Genomic DNA, 14,073 nt, shown 5'->3' on the forward strand with positions numbered 1-14,073 from the left:
AGGACACCCGTGATTCTTCAGCAGGCTTCGGCTCTGAAGCCAACGGCTGAACTCTAAGGCTCCCAACAAACCCAACCCCCCTGCCTCCCCAAACCCAAGACCCAGCTCTTTGATCATCTCTCTCCCGTTCGTCTCAGGATCACGTCCTGAACACTTACTCCAGCCATGGGCCTTGTGTACATGCTCCCTCTGCTCATCAAAAGCAGTCTTCTCCCCCTCCCTTCACACAATCTCAGCAACGCTGGCGTAAGCGCCTTCTCTGTAGCGTCTGTAGTCTGGAAGGGCAGACGCTGTATCTCATTGGCTCTCCATTCCGGACCCCAAATGGAAATGTCTCTCCCCCCTCATTTATATCACTTCAGCCAGCTGGGAAGAGAGGGGAAATAACTCCAACTTATTCCTAGTGTGTCTGTGGGAAGAGGCACCCCACGGAACAGACCTGTCTCATCTCTCCTCGTTAGCCTCTGCAATCCCTCTTCTGAAGCGGTGAAGCAATGTAGTAACAAACAGCAGCAGCCGAAGTGAAACTCTTCAGAAGGAGCAAAGTACAGGAACAGCCCAGGCAAGCCACTTCCCCCACCAACCGGCAATGGGACTCCGCCTTCGATACCTGAGCAAGCCACACCTTTCGCAATCTCCCTGATTGCTAACCCAGAGCCCGGCCTGTTTTGCAATTCATCAGTTTCAGGCTAACTCCACAACTTCCCTAAGCAGCACCACAGGTAGCAGAAGCACTGGGATTACCGAGAGCTTCAGGGTGTTGTCTGGATCGGAGTCCCAAGATCCATTAAGGGAGGAAGGCAAACTTCCACCATAACCCACTAGCACTTCTTCCCATTGGGCCAAGTGGGAGGAGAACTGTCCTTAGGCTGGGGGAAGGACGGAGTTACAGCAACGCAGGATTCTTCCCCCACAGGAAGCTGCCTGCCCCACCCTTGGTTGCAATGGGCAGGGCTCTTCAGTCAGTGAGTGTGAGGAGGAAATGCTCAGCCTGAAAAAGAGAGTATGAAGTTAATGCTTTACCTGCACCAGGTGGCCTGCAAGCCCCTAAGCAAGATGAACAGATCAGGGGCAGCTCTTACTACAGAGTTCAAAAGGGAACCAAATGCTGCCAAATGAGAGCAGTGTGGGGGCAGGGGGAGATTAGGGTAGAATGCAGCGATGGGCCACCTCCACCTCCCTTAGTGGGTGGCTCCTAGCCCATCACATCCGTGTGCACACGCCCTTTTTGTGAAATCCTTGTACAGCGGCCAAGCCACAGGCTGGGGAACACAGAGGCAAGATGGTTAAGTCAACACAATGCACCCGGGCTGCCACAGAATCTGAGGGGAGTGGGGAGGAGAGCTCCTCACTGGCCACGAGGAAGTCAAGAGCTAGGTTACAGCATTACTCAGCTCACAACCAACAGCCCCAAGCCCTTGGCACAGCAGCCCCATCCCATCAACAACCTGATGTTACAAGGAAGGCGGCTCAAAATTCAGTAATTCCCTAGCTTGGTGGGTTTATTTTCTGGTGAAGCATGCAGTATGTAAGGGCTGTGGGAGAACAGTTAGAGCAAGGGGCTGGGAGCCAGAACTCCTGGGTTCCTTCTCCAGCTCCAGGAGGGGGAGGGGGACCTACCAGTTAAAGCAAGGGGCTGAAAGCCAGGACACCCAGGTTCTTTCCCCAGCTCTGGGAGCAGGGTCTAGTGGGTTAGAGCAGGAGAGCTGGGAGCCAGGACTCCGGGAGTCCTGGATCTATTATCACAAGCCTTAGCCTAGGGCAGAGGTGGGCAAACTACAGCCCGAGGGACCCTCCTGCCCAGCCGGCTAGCCCCAGGCCCCTCCCCTGCTGTTCCCTCTCCCCTGCAGCCTCAGCGCACCACGCCGCAACGCTCTGGGCAGCCGGGCAGAGCAGTTGTCGAGCCGCGGCCTGAGCCGGTGCTCTGGGCGGTGCGGCTGTAGTGCCGCCAGCCACCGGTGCTCCAGGCAGCGCGGTAAGGGGGCGGGGAGCAGGGGGGGTTGGACAGAGGGCAGGGGAGTTGGGGGGGGAGTGGTGGTCAGGGATGTGGATAGGGGTCGGGGTGGTCAGAATGCAGGGAACAGGGGGTTGGATGGGGCAGAGATCCCAGGGGGCAAGTTAGGAATGGTGGGGGGTTGGATTGGGTGGCAGGAGGGGGGTCAGGGAGTGGGGGATGGGGTAGAAGTCCCAGGGGAGCCGTCGTGGGCGAGAAGCCGGGGGGGTGGGGGGGGTGGGGCCACGCCTGGCTGTTTGGGGAAACACAACCTCCCCTAACCAGCCCTCCATACAATTTTGGAAACCCGATGTGGCCCTCAAGCCAAAAAGTTTGGTTTTTTTGTACAGTGCCTACCACAAAGGGATTCTGGTCCATGACTGGGGTTGCTACAATACAAACCATCACCATCAACAGCCTCTAACAATGTCAGTTAAACAATATTCTCCTCATTAAAGCCCTTAAAGAATTGGGGAGAATAAACTCCCACCCTGTCCCACACAATCTTAACTTTAACCTTCCAGCACTCCACAGTTAAGTGATTTAACAGACAACAGGATAAAGCTACAGGACCAGCCTTTGCTCATTCACACTGGTGCAATTAGGAGTCACTCCAACTTCAATAGTTAAAACTGTAATCAGGTTTCTAGAGACCAAATGGAGGAGACAGCCTAGAATCTTCACCTGTCCACACCTCAGACACATACGAATACAAGCGTGTCCTCAGAAAACTTCTTGGCAAGAACACAGGCGTCTGACTAACAGTAGCAGGATGGTGGGAGCCCCAAGAAGCCCCAGTCATGGATGGGACCCCAAGGTGCCAGGCGCTGTACAGACACAACAAGAAGATGCTCCTTGCTCTGAAGAGCTTCTAACAGTTACAGTCAGACTTTGGTGGGGGAATCAGAACTACAACAAACAGCACTGAATACGCACATCAGAGTTAAGACTGTACCAACACTACAGCGTGTGGAGTAAATCGCATTCCTTTCCCTGGATGGCAGCCATGAGGGAAAGACACCAAGTATCATTCCCAGCACAGGGAAAGACGCACAGAATGTTTTAATGTCCACTCTTTTTGCAATTAAACACTGAGAAAAGTCAAAGACAATTTCAGAGACAACAAGACACAAAAGTTCCTTTCCACCCCCAAACAGGCACAGAATCCCCGTGGCACAGTCTCACCACTGCACATACGTGACTCACAAGCCCTCTTGAAACCTGCCTCTCATACCTGCTGCCAACTTAACTTCTCCAGCAGCGCCCTCTCAGTTCCTTGCATTTACGCATGAGAGGCTTTGATAGAAGAGCTGATTCAAGCTGCCAAGGGGTTAACCTTTGAACATGACAGATAGCAGATGCGGCATCTATACACAGCACTAATGTGAGAGGGTGACACTGATGGCAGGAGCCATGGAGCCAGAGGCACTGTCGGAATTACTTGCATCTTCAAGTATATTATGTTCCTTCAGTTGCCTTTCTGCTTCACCAATAGGTGATTTCAACAGGGAGTTGTTGAATAGCAGGAGAGTATGGGCTCTATACTGTCCTAGATCCATACACAGCACTTAGGCTAATAGGAAGCCTGCATGCAATATGCAGAACCTCCCGTCCTGGTGTGGAGAGAAACCTAGACAAAAGCCTTCTGGGGAATGGGAGGGTGACTGAAGAAATACTGGAGAATCTAATCAAGTAGTGCAGCTGGGATTCAGGGCTCCTGGGCTCTAACCCCTGCTCTGGAAGGAGAGTGGGATCCAGTGGGTTAGAAGAAGGGAGGCTGGGATTCAGGGCTCCTGGGCTCTAACCCCAGCTTAGGGAGACCTAGCAGTTCTAGTAAGGCACTGGAAGCACCAGGACTCCTAGGTTCTTTTCTCAACTGCTTGTGAGACTTTAGGCAAGTCTCTTCATCTTTTTGTTCTTATTTCTCCATACAAGGCTAAAGCTTTAGAGTTTGAGGTTTGGAGATGGGGCAGTCCCGCCCTCCCTCCCTCCCCACCCTTCTATTAGATCAAGGACTGCTTCATACAGCAGCAGCACTGGCTGTCACTGAGGCACTACCTCCCACGGTGAGGTGTGCACGTGTGCACAACAGTGAGGCAGACATTGAACCCAGTGCATTCCTGGCAGGTCAACGCTGACACAACTGCTTGTAGCTGAAGGAAGCAGCTCCCTTGCATCACAACTGTCTGCACCACACCTCAGCTGGGGATACATACAGCCCTTCAGTCATCTGCAATTGATGCATCATGCTAGTAGCAGCAGGGTTAGGAGGGGTGGGAAGGGTTGTCTGTAAAGACCTCCTCCGCTTACCCCTACCCCTTGATGTAGGAGTCAGCTGGAATCCATTTCTTCCCAGACAAGGCCCTTCCTAATGTGTGGTTTGGGAAATGCAGGCATTGCCCCTTCCCTCTACCTCTGCATTCCATTCACACACCCTTTGAATGCCAAGCCTGAAATTTCCACATGCAATCAGCTTCCTAGGTCCCTTGAAGTAAAGTAGGTAATTCATCTCCAACAGACATTTTGTGCTACAGGTGGTGTCAGGAAGAAAGGGGTGGAGGGGAAATAAAAGCACAAAGCTCACCAGAAGCCACCAGCCCAATGCCTTCCAAGGGTACCTTCCACTCACTTGACCCATGTGAGAAAGCAAGACAAATGTGCTTCCATGTTGAGAATATGGAGGGTGGGAACTGCAAGTGGGGGTGGGGGAAAGATTCCTCTTCCCCATCCCCTACCACAGTCATCTCCTGCTCCTCCAAGGCCACCACTAAATTAGCAGCAGCTGGAGATAACAAAAGGCTGTTGTTTAAGCCCTAACGGAAGCTCTGCCAATTGGGTAGAGGCTAGATAGACAGAGGACTCCAAGCCAAGGGCACTTCTGAGGCAAACACTGAACAGCCTCTATTGTGCTGTTTTATTTTGGACACCTTGCACCAAGGACAGATGGTGGGCCCACCGCCCCTTACAAACCTAAGACTCCTTGCAAAGACCTAACAAACCCTGTTCTATAGCCCCTTCCAGCCAAGAAAAGCCACTTCTGGTGGCTGGCACACAACTGGTCCACGTTGTGTAGCTGGGAAGGGAGCACTGCAATGAGTCCCACTAATGTGGCAGCCCAGAGGATCTGGTGTCCATAAAGACCAGCCAGCAGCTCTGTCCAGAAGCCTCATGCTGGAACTCTTGTCCCGGAAGGAGAGAGGGTTGATATTTGAACCTGTGGAGGTGGGCAGGGCTCATACATAAGGCTACGTTTTAGTCACGGGTATTTTTAGTAAAAGTCACGGACAGGTCATGGGCAGTAAACAAAAATTCATGGCCCGTGACCTGTCCACGACTTTTACTAAAAACACTGGTGACTAAACTGGGGTGGGGTGAGGGGGGGCAGCCTGGAAGCCCCTCGGGTCCTGGGGGAGGGCAGCCTGGGTGCTGGAAGAGCAGGTGGCGGTGAGCAGCCTGGGACCTCTGCTGGTGCTGGAGTGGGGGTGGCACTTACTTGGGGGCAGTTCCCACTGGCGGTGCCTGCAGGCGGAGGCAGCACACAGAGCTGCCTGGCCACGGCTCTGCCTAGCAGCTGAGTGAGGGGGATGTCCCCGCTTCCAGGGAGACCCCCAAGAAAGCGCTGCCCAGAGCCCGCCTCACCCTGTCCCAAGCCCCAATCCTCTGCCCCCTCCCACACCCAACTCTGCTGCTGGGGGGTGGGAGTGGGCACGGTGGCCTGAGACTACCGCAGCAGCGGCCGGTGTACCTGGCACAGGGGCTGCCTGAGCTGCCCCAGAGACAGGTGCACCAGCCGCTGGAAAAAATCAGAGGTCACAGAATCCGTGACTTCCATGACAAACTCGCAGCCCAACTCATGCACAGAATCCTCCCAGCCCTGCTGCCTTTTCCTGGAGCCTGGACCTTGACTACAAGGAGGTTTCCACTGCAATATGTACAGACCTATTTAATTCTACAATCTTTGGGTGGCACAAGCCATTCCCAGGACTACTGTGGAATAGCACAGGGCAGGGATTCTCAACCTTCACTGCACTGCGACCCCCTTCTGACAATAAAAATTACTACACAACCCCAGATGGGCGGACTGAAGCCTGAGCACACCCGAGCCCACTGACCTTGGCAGGGTGGGGGGCAAAGCTGAAGCCCAAGGGCTTCTACCACGGAGGGAACGGGGAGAGAAATGGGAATGGGGCGTCTGTAGCCTGAGTCCCAACACTCAGGGCTGAAGCCATCAGGCTTCGGCCTTGGTTGGTGGGACTCGGGCTTCGGCCCCAGCAAATCTAAGCCAGCCCTGGCGACCCCATGTTGTGACCCACTTTGGGGTCTTGACCCAGTTTGAGAACCGCTAGCATAGGGTGTTAAACTACTCAGCAGCACAGCCTGGTAACAAATGTAGCAAAACTATCACACAGACTACAATTGGCTATTCACCCCCTCCATGCCCACCTGGCATACCCTCTCCTCCAGCCCATTAGACTTTCCCATAGCTTCCCAGAGAGATTAACAAAGAGCAATCTTCCCCAAGGTAAGGCCATGTTTTCCACCCCCCTATGTGGACTTCAGAATGTTTAGTAAGCGCTGTCCCCCTGAGGAACAGCAGCATGGCCACCTCCAATTAATACGCTCAATCAGTGCTCCATTAGACTTGCAAATGTGCCCAATAAAACTAATATGTTGCTCCTTGGGCTTTAATTATAGTAACCAGGGATTTGCAGCCACTGAAAGTCTCTTAGCATCATTTGCTCAACCACCACCTTTTATCTTCTTCTGCCCCTCCTCCAAACTCTTCCACCTGGTACTTGGAGCAGAAAAACTCAGTCCTCTTGCACACGCTTTGAGTCAAACAGGTGGCAGCTCCGATTAGGGTGGGATTTAAGAGCCAAACAGGCCAGCCTGACTGTCCCTGCGCTCTTAAGCCAAAGGAGCAGCCAAGGCATCTGGTCAGACAGAGAACAGCTGCTCGCAACCCGACCCCAGCCATGGCTAGGATGTCAAGCACAACCTCCCAAGGAGACGCACATCAATCTGATTTCAAGTAAATCCTGCATGTCATGAAGAAGGTGAACCACAAAGCAAGCAGGCCTGCGTCATTCTGGTTTGCAGACAAGGGACCTTCACCGAGGAAGATTTCTTGGCACAGCTTACTAATTGTTTGACCACTGCTTTTGGGGTCGTCAAGAAAAGACATGAGACGCAAACAACAGTGTACAACTGAATTCAGTCCAGCCTCACAAAAGGCTGGTGCTAGGAGGCAGTATAGCTTAGTGGGTAGGGCACTGGGCTGGGACTTGGAGACCTGGGTTCAATCCCTGTCTCTGGGAACTGAACCCAGGCCCGGTGTCTCTGGCCTGCTGGGTGACCTTGGGCACATCCCCTCACTGTAACTCCGTTTGCCCCCCTGTAAAATGGGGATAATTATACCTATCTCCTTTGTAAAGTGCTTTGAGATCTATGAATGAAAAGCACTATGTAAAAATTAGGTACTACTACTACTTTGGAACACCCCATCAAATATCAGGACTTCAGATGTCCTAGACTTCAGTTCTTGGAAGCAAAGTACACAGTGTATCTGTTACAATCCCAGTTTCCACACAAATGAATATTCACAAAAGGTATTGTATGCAGGTTTGGCAGAATTCAATTTTTTAAAATAGTTTTAACAGATAACATGGATGTTTTAAACATTTTTTAAATTTTTATCAATTTACATTTTCACAATTGCAGGAAATTATGTGGGGGCACAATTATTTAATGACAATTGAAGTTGAGATTAAAAAACAAACTTTTATTGCCATTAAAACAAACTATCAACATCACCTGTCAAAATATACAAAGTAAATATCCTTAAATCAAACTCTAGTAAGTTCTCAAGCAGCATCTTTCTTACGCTGTCTACCTGTAACTTTCTATTATCATGGATGGAAATATTTTTGCATCGGTTTGTGTACACATGGCAAAATTAATATTTACAGGTAAAAACCTCATCCTTCCAAGCCAACTTACCTGCACTACTCCTTCCCTCTGACCTCCCCATTCCCATAGGCTCTGAGCACCTCAAGCTTCAATGTATTCATCCTCCCATCACCCCTGCTTGGAAGCCCTATGAGCCCCATTTTACACATGGACAACTGAGGCACAGACATTAAGGACAAAATTTTCTAAACCACCGAAGAGGGATGCAGGAGCCCAACTCCCATTTTCAGAAGTGACTCAAACACTAGAAGGCTCCCGCTGACTGAAGCTCCTAAGTGCTTGAGTCACTTTTGATAATGGCACTTAGTGAAAATTTCAAAAGTACACAAATTATTTAGGCGCTTGAGTGACTTGCCCAAGGTCACACAATGAATCTGTGGCAGAGCAGGGACTTGACCCAGGATTTCCCAAATTCCAGGCCAGTGCCCTAAACACTGGGCAATCCTTCCTGCTGCAATCCTTGGAAGCGACATCCAAAATGTACGCTTTGCCAACACTCCAATTTCCACCATCCTAGCTAGTCATCCTTCTAGGAATGCACTGGAAGTCTGCACACAACCTACCTACAGCAGGTTTCAGAGTAACAGCTGTGTTAGTCTGTATTTGCAAAAAGAAAAGGAGTACTTGTGGCACCTTAGAGACTAACCAATTTATTTGAGCATGAGCTTTCGTGAGCTACAATAAATTGGTTAGTCTCTAAGGTGCCACAAGTACTCCTTTTCTTTCTACCTACAGCAAACACTCTAATGTAACTTCATCAATAGCCGAGGGAGAGCAAACAAGGCTCAGACAACAGAGAACAAACAATTCCAGTTGAGTTTGAGAGGGGACAGGAGAGAGCTGAGGAAACAAAGAAATTGGGAAAGGTCATTCCAGGTGACCAGAACTGCAGAGGAGGCTCTCCCACTGACAGCCAAGAGAGCATTGGAAAGGGTAAAAGAACCAAGTACTAGAAAACCCAATGTGAGAAGGGTGGCCTTTGAATGGTCTTATCCTGACCGGGGTCCTACAGCATTACTTTGTTTATTCTTCTATTTGAAGCTATTACTGCCAAACAGGAGATAAGAGAATTTTCCCTCTGCCAGGCCAAAGTGCAGGCTGGACCACAGACAGGTTGGAAAACACTGAGTTTAGTCATATCAGCTGTTTTGCAGGATCTACTGAAGAGCCAAGTGCAAACCAGCTGGCTGGCACCCACTGCCCTTAGATGAGACTCTCAGGCCCCATCTAGTCCACAACTGCTCCTTCAGTGCAGCTCGAAGTCTCTACACAGCCTAGCTTTAAATGTCCCAAGCAATGGGGCTTCAGCCTCTTCCCCAGGAGATACGTCAGTGCCTAGACTTGAGACTCCCAGGGGAAGCCCCAACAGCCATTGCAATCTACACTTATGATCTCCTCCGCTTCCGGAATTCTTCACAACTATGGATTTTTGCTCCCAGGAGCGGGTGTTTAAAGCAGAGACAGAACCCAAGTGTCACCACAGAACAAGGCACCAGATGCCACATTTCTCCAGATGTCGCTTTACTGCGGACTGACATAAACAGGCCAAGGGCTCCGATTCATTCAAGGTCTGAATCTCTGACATTAAAATCTACTCAACAGCGTCTTCTCTCAGAACACTCAATGACAGCTCGCAACGTGATGCTGTGGAAAAGAGCTAGCGAGAGTCTTGGACATATGAAGTGGGGAGCAGCAAGTAGGAGCAGAGAGGCAATTTCATCTCTGTATACGTCATTGGCAAGACTGTATCCAGTTCTAGTGTCCAAATTTTAGAATGGGTGTTGAAAAATTGGAGAGGGTGCAGAAAAAGAATCAAAAAATGATGTGAAGGTGGGAGAAAATGCCTTACAGTGAGATGCCTAAGCCAAGACTGAGCTCTTTATCCAAAAGATTGAGAAGTGACTTGATCACAGTGTACAAGTACCTCTGCAGGGAGAAAAATACTAAGTACAAAAGGGCAGAAAAAGGCATAACAAGAACCAATGGGCTGGAAGCTGAAGCCAGATCCATTCAGATTAGAAATAAAGCACCTTTTAACACTGCAGGTGATTGACCATTGAAAAGACTCCCAAGGAAAGTGGTGGATTCTCCATCTCAAATAAAGTCTGGATGCCTTTTTGAAAGATGCTTCAGCTTAACTCAAGCTGCTGGGCTCAATACAGGGATTTGGGGGGGGGGGGGAACTCTTCAGCCTGTGAAAAACAGGAGGTCAGAATGGATGATTTAATGGTCCCTATTGGCCTTAAACTCTGTGGATCTGTTAAGTTTATCTGAGGCTTTGTTTACCTCCAAGACACCTGGGCTAACATCCTTTTAGTGAAGGGCTACCAAAGAATACCCGGGGGCGGGAGGGGGGGAGATGTCTACACTGGCACTTCCTCAGCAAAACTTTTGTCGTTCAGGGGTGTTAAAAAACAAACACACACACACACACCCCCGAACAACAAAAGTTTTACCGACAAAAAGCGCCGGTTTGAACAGCGCTTTGTCGGCAGGAGCGCTCTCCTACCGAAAAACAGCAGCTACACTGCGTGACTTTTAGCAGCATGTCTGTAGTGGGACAGCCATGTCACTAAAAGCCTCGTAGTGTAGCCATAAACTTCGTCTCATTAGTTAACTTTGGTTCATTGACCACTGGTAGCCTGATGGAAAGCTGGATAGGTGGCGGGTCATACAGGATATATTTCCACATTCAAGAAAGCTAAAAACACATTCCTAACGTTGCTTTTCCAAATCAGGAACCGCTGTAACTACCACAGGGATGTTCTTTGAACCCCTCCCACTGGTGAAGGGGACCAGGCACTCCTGAGCAGGAGGGGAAGCATCTATTACGATGTGGCCCACATCCTGACAAAGTTAACTCACTCTTATTTGAATTGAGCACCAGACACCGGCAATAATGAGCACAGAGAGGTTTGTAAATCATTCTGTTCCAGCTGCCATCCAAGATGATGCATGCAGACTCTCCAGCAACCTGCCTTACCCTGTTTTCACCTTGAAGCCCAACCCAAAATAGGAATACACTGCCCATGCTAGATGTACAAGACAAGGAAGACATCTGGATCACTGGACGGCAGCATTTGGTGAGAGGCTTTAAAAATACAGCTGCCCATGATCAGCTTATTCTGAGGTAGCAGTCACACATACATCATGCTTTAAGGGACACTATCAACTTAATGATGCTACTGCTTGGAAATGTTTACCCTTCTTTTAGCTGGAACTGAGATGACTGACTGACTACTTTTGTTTACTTTGTGAATTTCACAGCCCTTGGCATATGGTCTGCTTCACCATTAGCTGGAGGTAGCCATTTCCTTTAGGGTGGGTCTTTCAAAAGGTAGTGAGAGAATTGGGGGTGGGGGTTCGAGTAGGAAAAAGTAACTGCAAAAAAAAAATCAAACATTGGGAAGAAGATTCAAGGGCGAGTATTGCAACTGGAACCGTCTTAAACTGCCTGGATTTCAAGTTAGTGCCCCTTTTATGTGTACATATGCCTTAGATTAGTTCCTAAACCTCAAAAAAGGATGAGATATTTAATGGATAATGAAAAACTATAGTCATGAGAGACAAAGTAAGAAACATTTGTAGAGTAATATAAATCCTCATGCTTCAGAGTAGAAACCGACTGCTGACTGACAGGGGTTTAGGAGAAAAGTTCTGTTTGGAGCAGCTTATTTCATAACTGTCCACTGCAGGGTTTCTTGTTCATACCTCCAAATTTCATCCATGGATCTCAACACTTTACAGAAGTCAGTATTGTTATCCCCATTTTACAGATGGGGTAACTGAGGCACAGAGAGGCAAAGTGATTGCCCAGAGTACCCGTCAGGCCTGTGGTAGATCTGGGAATAGAACTCAGGTCACAGTCCAGCACTCTCTCCGCTAGACATAGACAGAACCACTGTCTGGAATGTTGTACATTCCTCCACTAGTCAGACAAACTAAACGTCAACTCAGTGCTGGTCTATACGAGAAAGTGTAACCCAAGGTGATAATTTAAACAGATTGCATTAAACCAGTGAAAATTTCTTGTGGATATTTCAATTTAGGTTTAAAAGGTGGCTTTTTGGAGGTTTAGCTTCAGATGACTGGGAACAGATTTAGGAGAAACACTTCCAAAAACATGGAAGTGACCTAAGAGCCTCCATCCTGTCAAGAGCCAGGACCCCCCAAAGAACTCCACTGCACTTTTGAGACTGGAACTTGGGCACTTTGAAAACCTGACCCTCAAGCTAACCCAAAAGAAGCCACTTTTAAATCAAATTCAGCAGGTCCACACAGAGGCCTGCACCAGATTGAAAATAAATTTAGCGAAATGCAGCTTACCCCTTAAGTTTCACTCCTATTCCAGGACAAGGAGACAGTTGTAGGGGATAACAATTCAGCATAGCAAACTAATGTTTAAACATATTGTAAGCTGTTTGGGGTACGAGTTCTCTCTTATCTGTATAAAGCCTAGCACAGTGGAGTCCTGGTTCACAACTGGGCTCACGGGTGCTACCGTAATATAAATAAAGACATAAACAAGGCAAAGATTGGGACCAGAGAATCATGGCATGAAGCCAACACTCCTCTTCCTGGGTTCGGTTTTGGGTTGGAGGGAAGACATTTCCGAGAGTCAGTTACCACTTCCTGCATTAAAGTGATCAGGTTATGCCACCTGCTTCAGGCTCCTCACAGTAGGACAAGTGTGACTAGCCCTGACTAGCATCCCTGGGAAGATTACACACAGTGACAGCAATGAGTGCAAAGCTTAGGACTGTCAAACTGAAATACCTCTCTCGCTTGACTGGTTGCTCTCAGAGCTGTTCCCTCACTGACTCAGCACGAGGAGGAGGCCAGGCCACGACATGGCTTCCCTGGAGGCTGAATTAGACACCACTGCTCCAAGGCAAGATTCAGAGCACTCTCAACGGGGTGTTGCTCGCACATTATCTTCTTCGCTCTTTTCCAGGAAGTCTGGATCTGATGCTTGAACAGTCAGTGGAATAGCACAGGCTAACTTGCCATAGAGGTCTCTGTTACCACAGTAATGCAATACGCAGTCAGTCACTCCGGCAGAGAGATCAGCTCAGGATACCTCTTCATTAAAGTGTTACCTTGGGCTCTCACCCAAGGATTCCTCCCACTCCCACCACCGGTCTACACATAAATCCTTCGCACCCAAGCTTAGTGTGCTTTCAAATGGGGCTGGCTGGCCCATCCTGGTCTATAGGCTAAAACCCAAGTGAGGCTTCCACTCAGGCTGGTAAACTGTCCATGTTGCAATGAGGATGCAGACTAACTCACTTAAGTGCTGATCACTGTACAGTGTCTTTCCCACAATTCCCCCCACATGGCCAGGACAGACTTCTCCCACAATTCACTGAGGAAGAATCAGAGTGGCTCAAGCTCATCACAGCACAAAGAAACATGGCATATGCCCCCAGAAGTCCTAGTCACACATGGAGAAGTGCAGCACCACTGTGGACTGAATAAGTTGGGTTGGGCTCTGCAGGGTGGCTGCTCGCACGCAGGCTAGGTTAACATGGGTGCTCAGACTCTAGTGCCCATCACCCATGTTAACTCGGCAGTGAAGTTATACCCCTCAGGGAGATTAGAGGTGAGGCTTCCTGTCTCATTATAGTTCAAATCCAGCTAGTGACGAATCACAAATGAAGCTAGTTGGGTGGTCTGCAGAAAAGGCTCTACTGGTCTCATCCAGTTCCTATCATGACGAGTGAGTGTGTGTGAGAGAGCAAGAGAAAGACACACACAGAGTCCACTGGTATAACTGGTCCTTCTCTAACAGAGGCTGCCAGTAAATGCCAAGGAGCCTCATGACACCACCACAAGGAACGCATTAACCTCTCCAAACCTCAGGGTACAATGGGGACTTGCTTGAGGTCAGTCAGCCAGCAGGAGAACCCTGCCACTAAGTAACAACCCCCCAGGATTAAGCTTCCAACCCCCTTGTGCTGCTGTTCCCTTCCCCTGCCAACCTGGTTACTGCAATAAGTATCCATCTCCTTATTACACCACCTTCCCTTGCATCCCTTGCTCCATGCACACGTCCAAAAAGAGAGTTATTAAAAGAGATAAAGACATTACTTCTGGCAGGAGAGGGGCAC

The 14,073-nt window shown here is 49.4% G+C and overlaps 1 protein-coding gene across 13 annotated transcripts in view; it reads right to left on the reverse strand.

Moving 5' to 3' along the window:
- The window catches only part of MARK2 (microtubule affinity regulating kinase 2), a 102,625-nt gene that overhangs the window by 40,882 nt on the left and 47,670 nt on the right, over positions 1–14,073 (reverse strand). The window contains exon 2 of one of the 13 annotated variants that reach the window (XM_073351791.2): positions 745–991. The exons of 10 other annotated variants lie outside the window; for them this stretch is intronic. Coding sequence is in view for 2 of the 3 variants with exons in the window: in XM_073351785.2 (XP_073207886.1) it covers positions 159–197 (39 nt within the window). In the remaining variant the exon portion in view is untranslated. 2 more of the 13 variants (XM_073351788.2, XM_073351785.2) reach the window with 2 other exon arrangements.

Source organism: Lepidochelys kempii, chromosome 7 (genome assembly GCF_965140285.1).
Source record: "Lepidochelys kempii isolate rLepKem1 chromosome 7, rLepKem1.hap1, whole genome shotgun sequence".
NCBI lineage: Eukaryota > Metazoa > Chordata > Testudines > Cheloniidae > Lepidochelys > Lepidochelys kempii.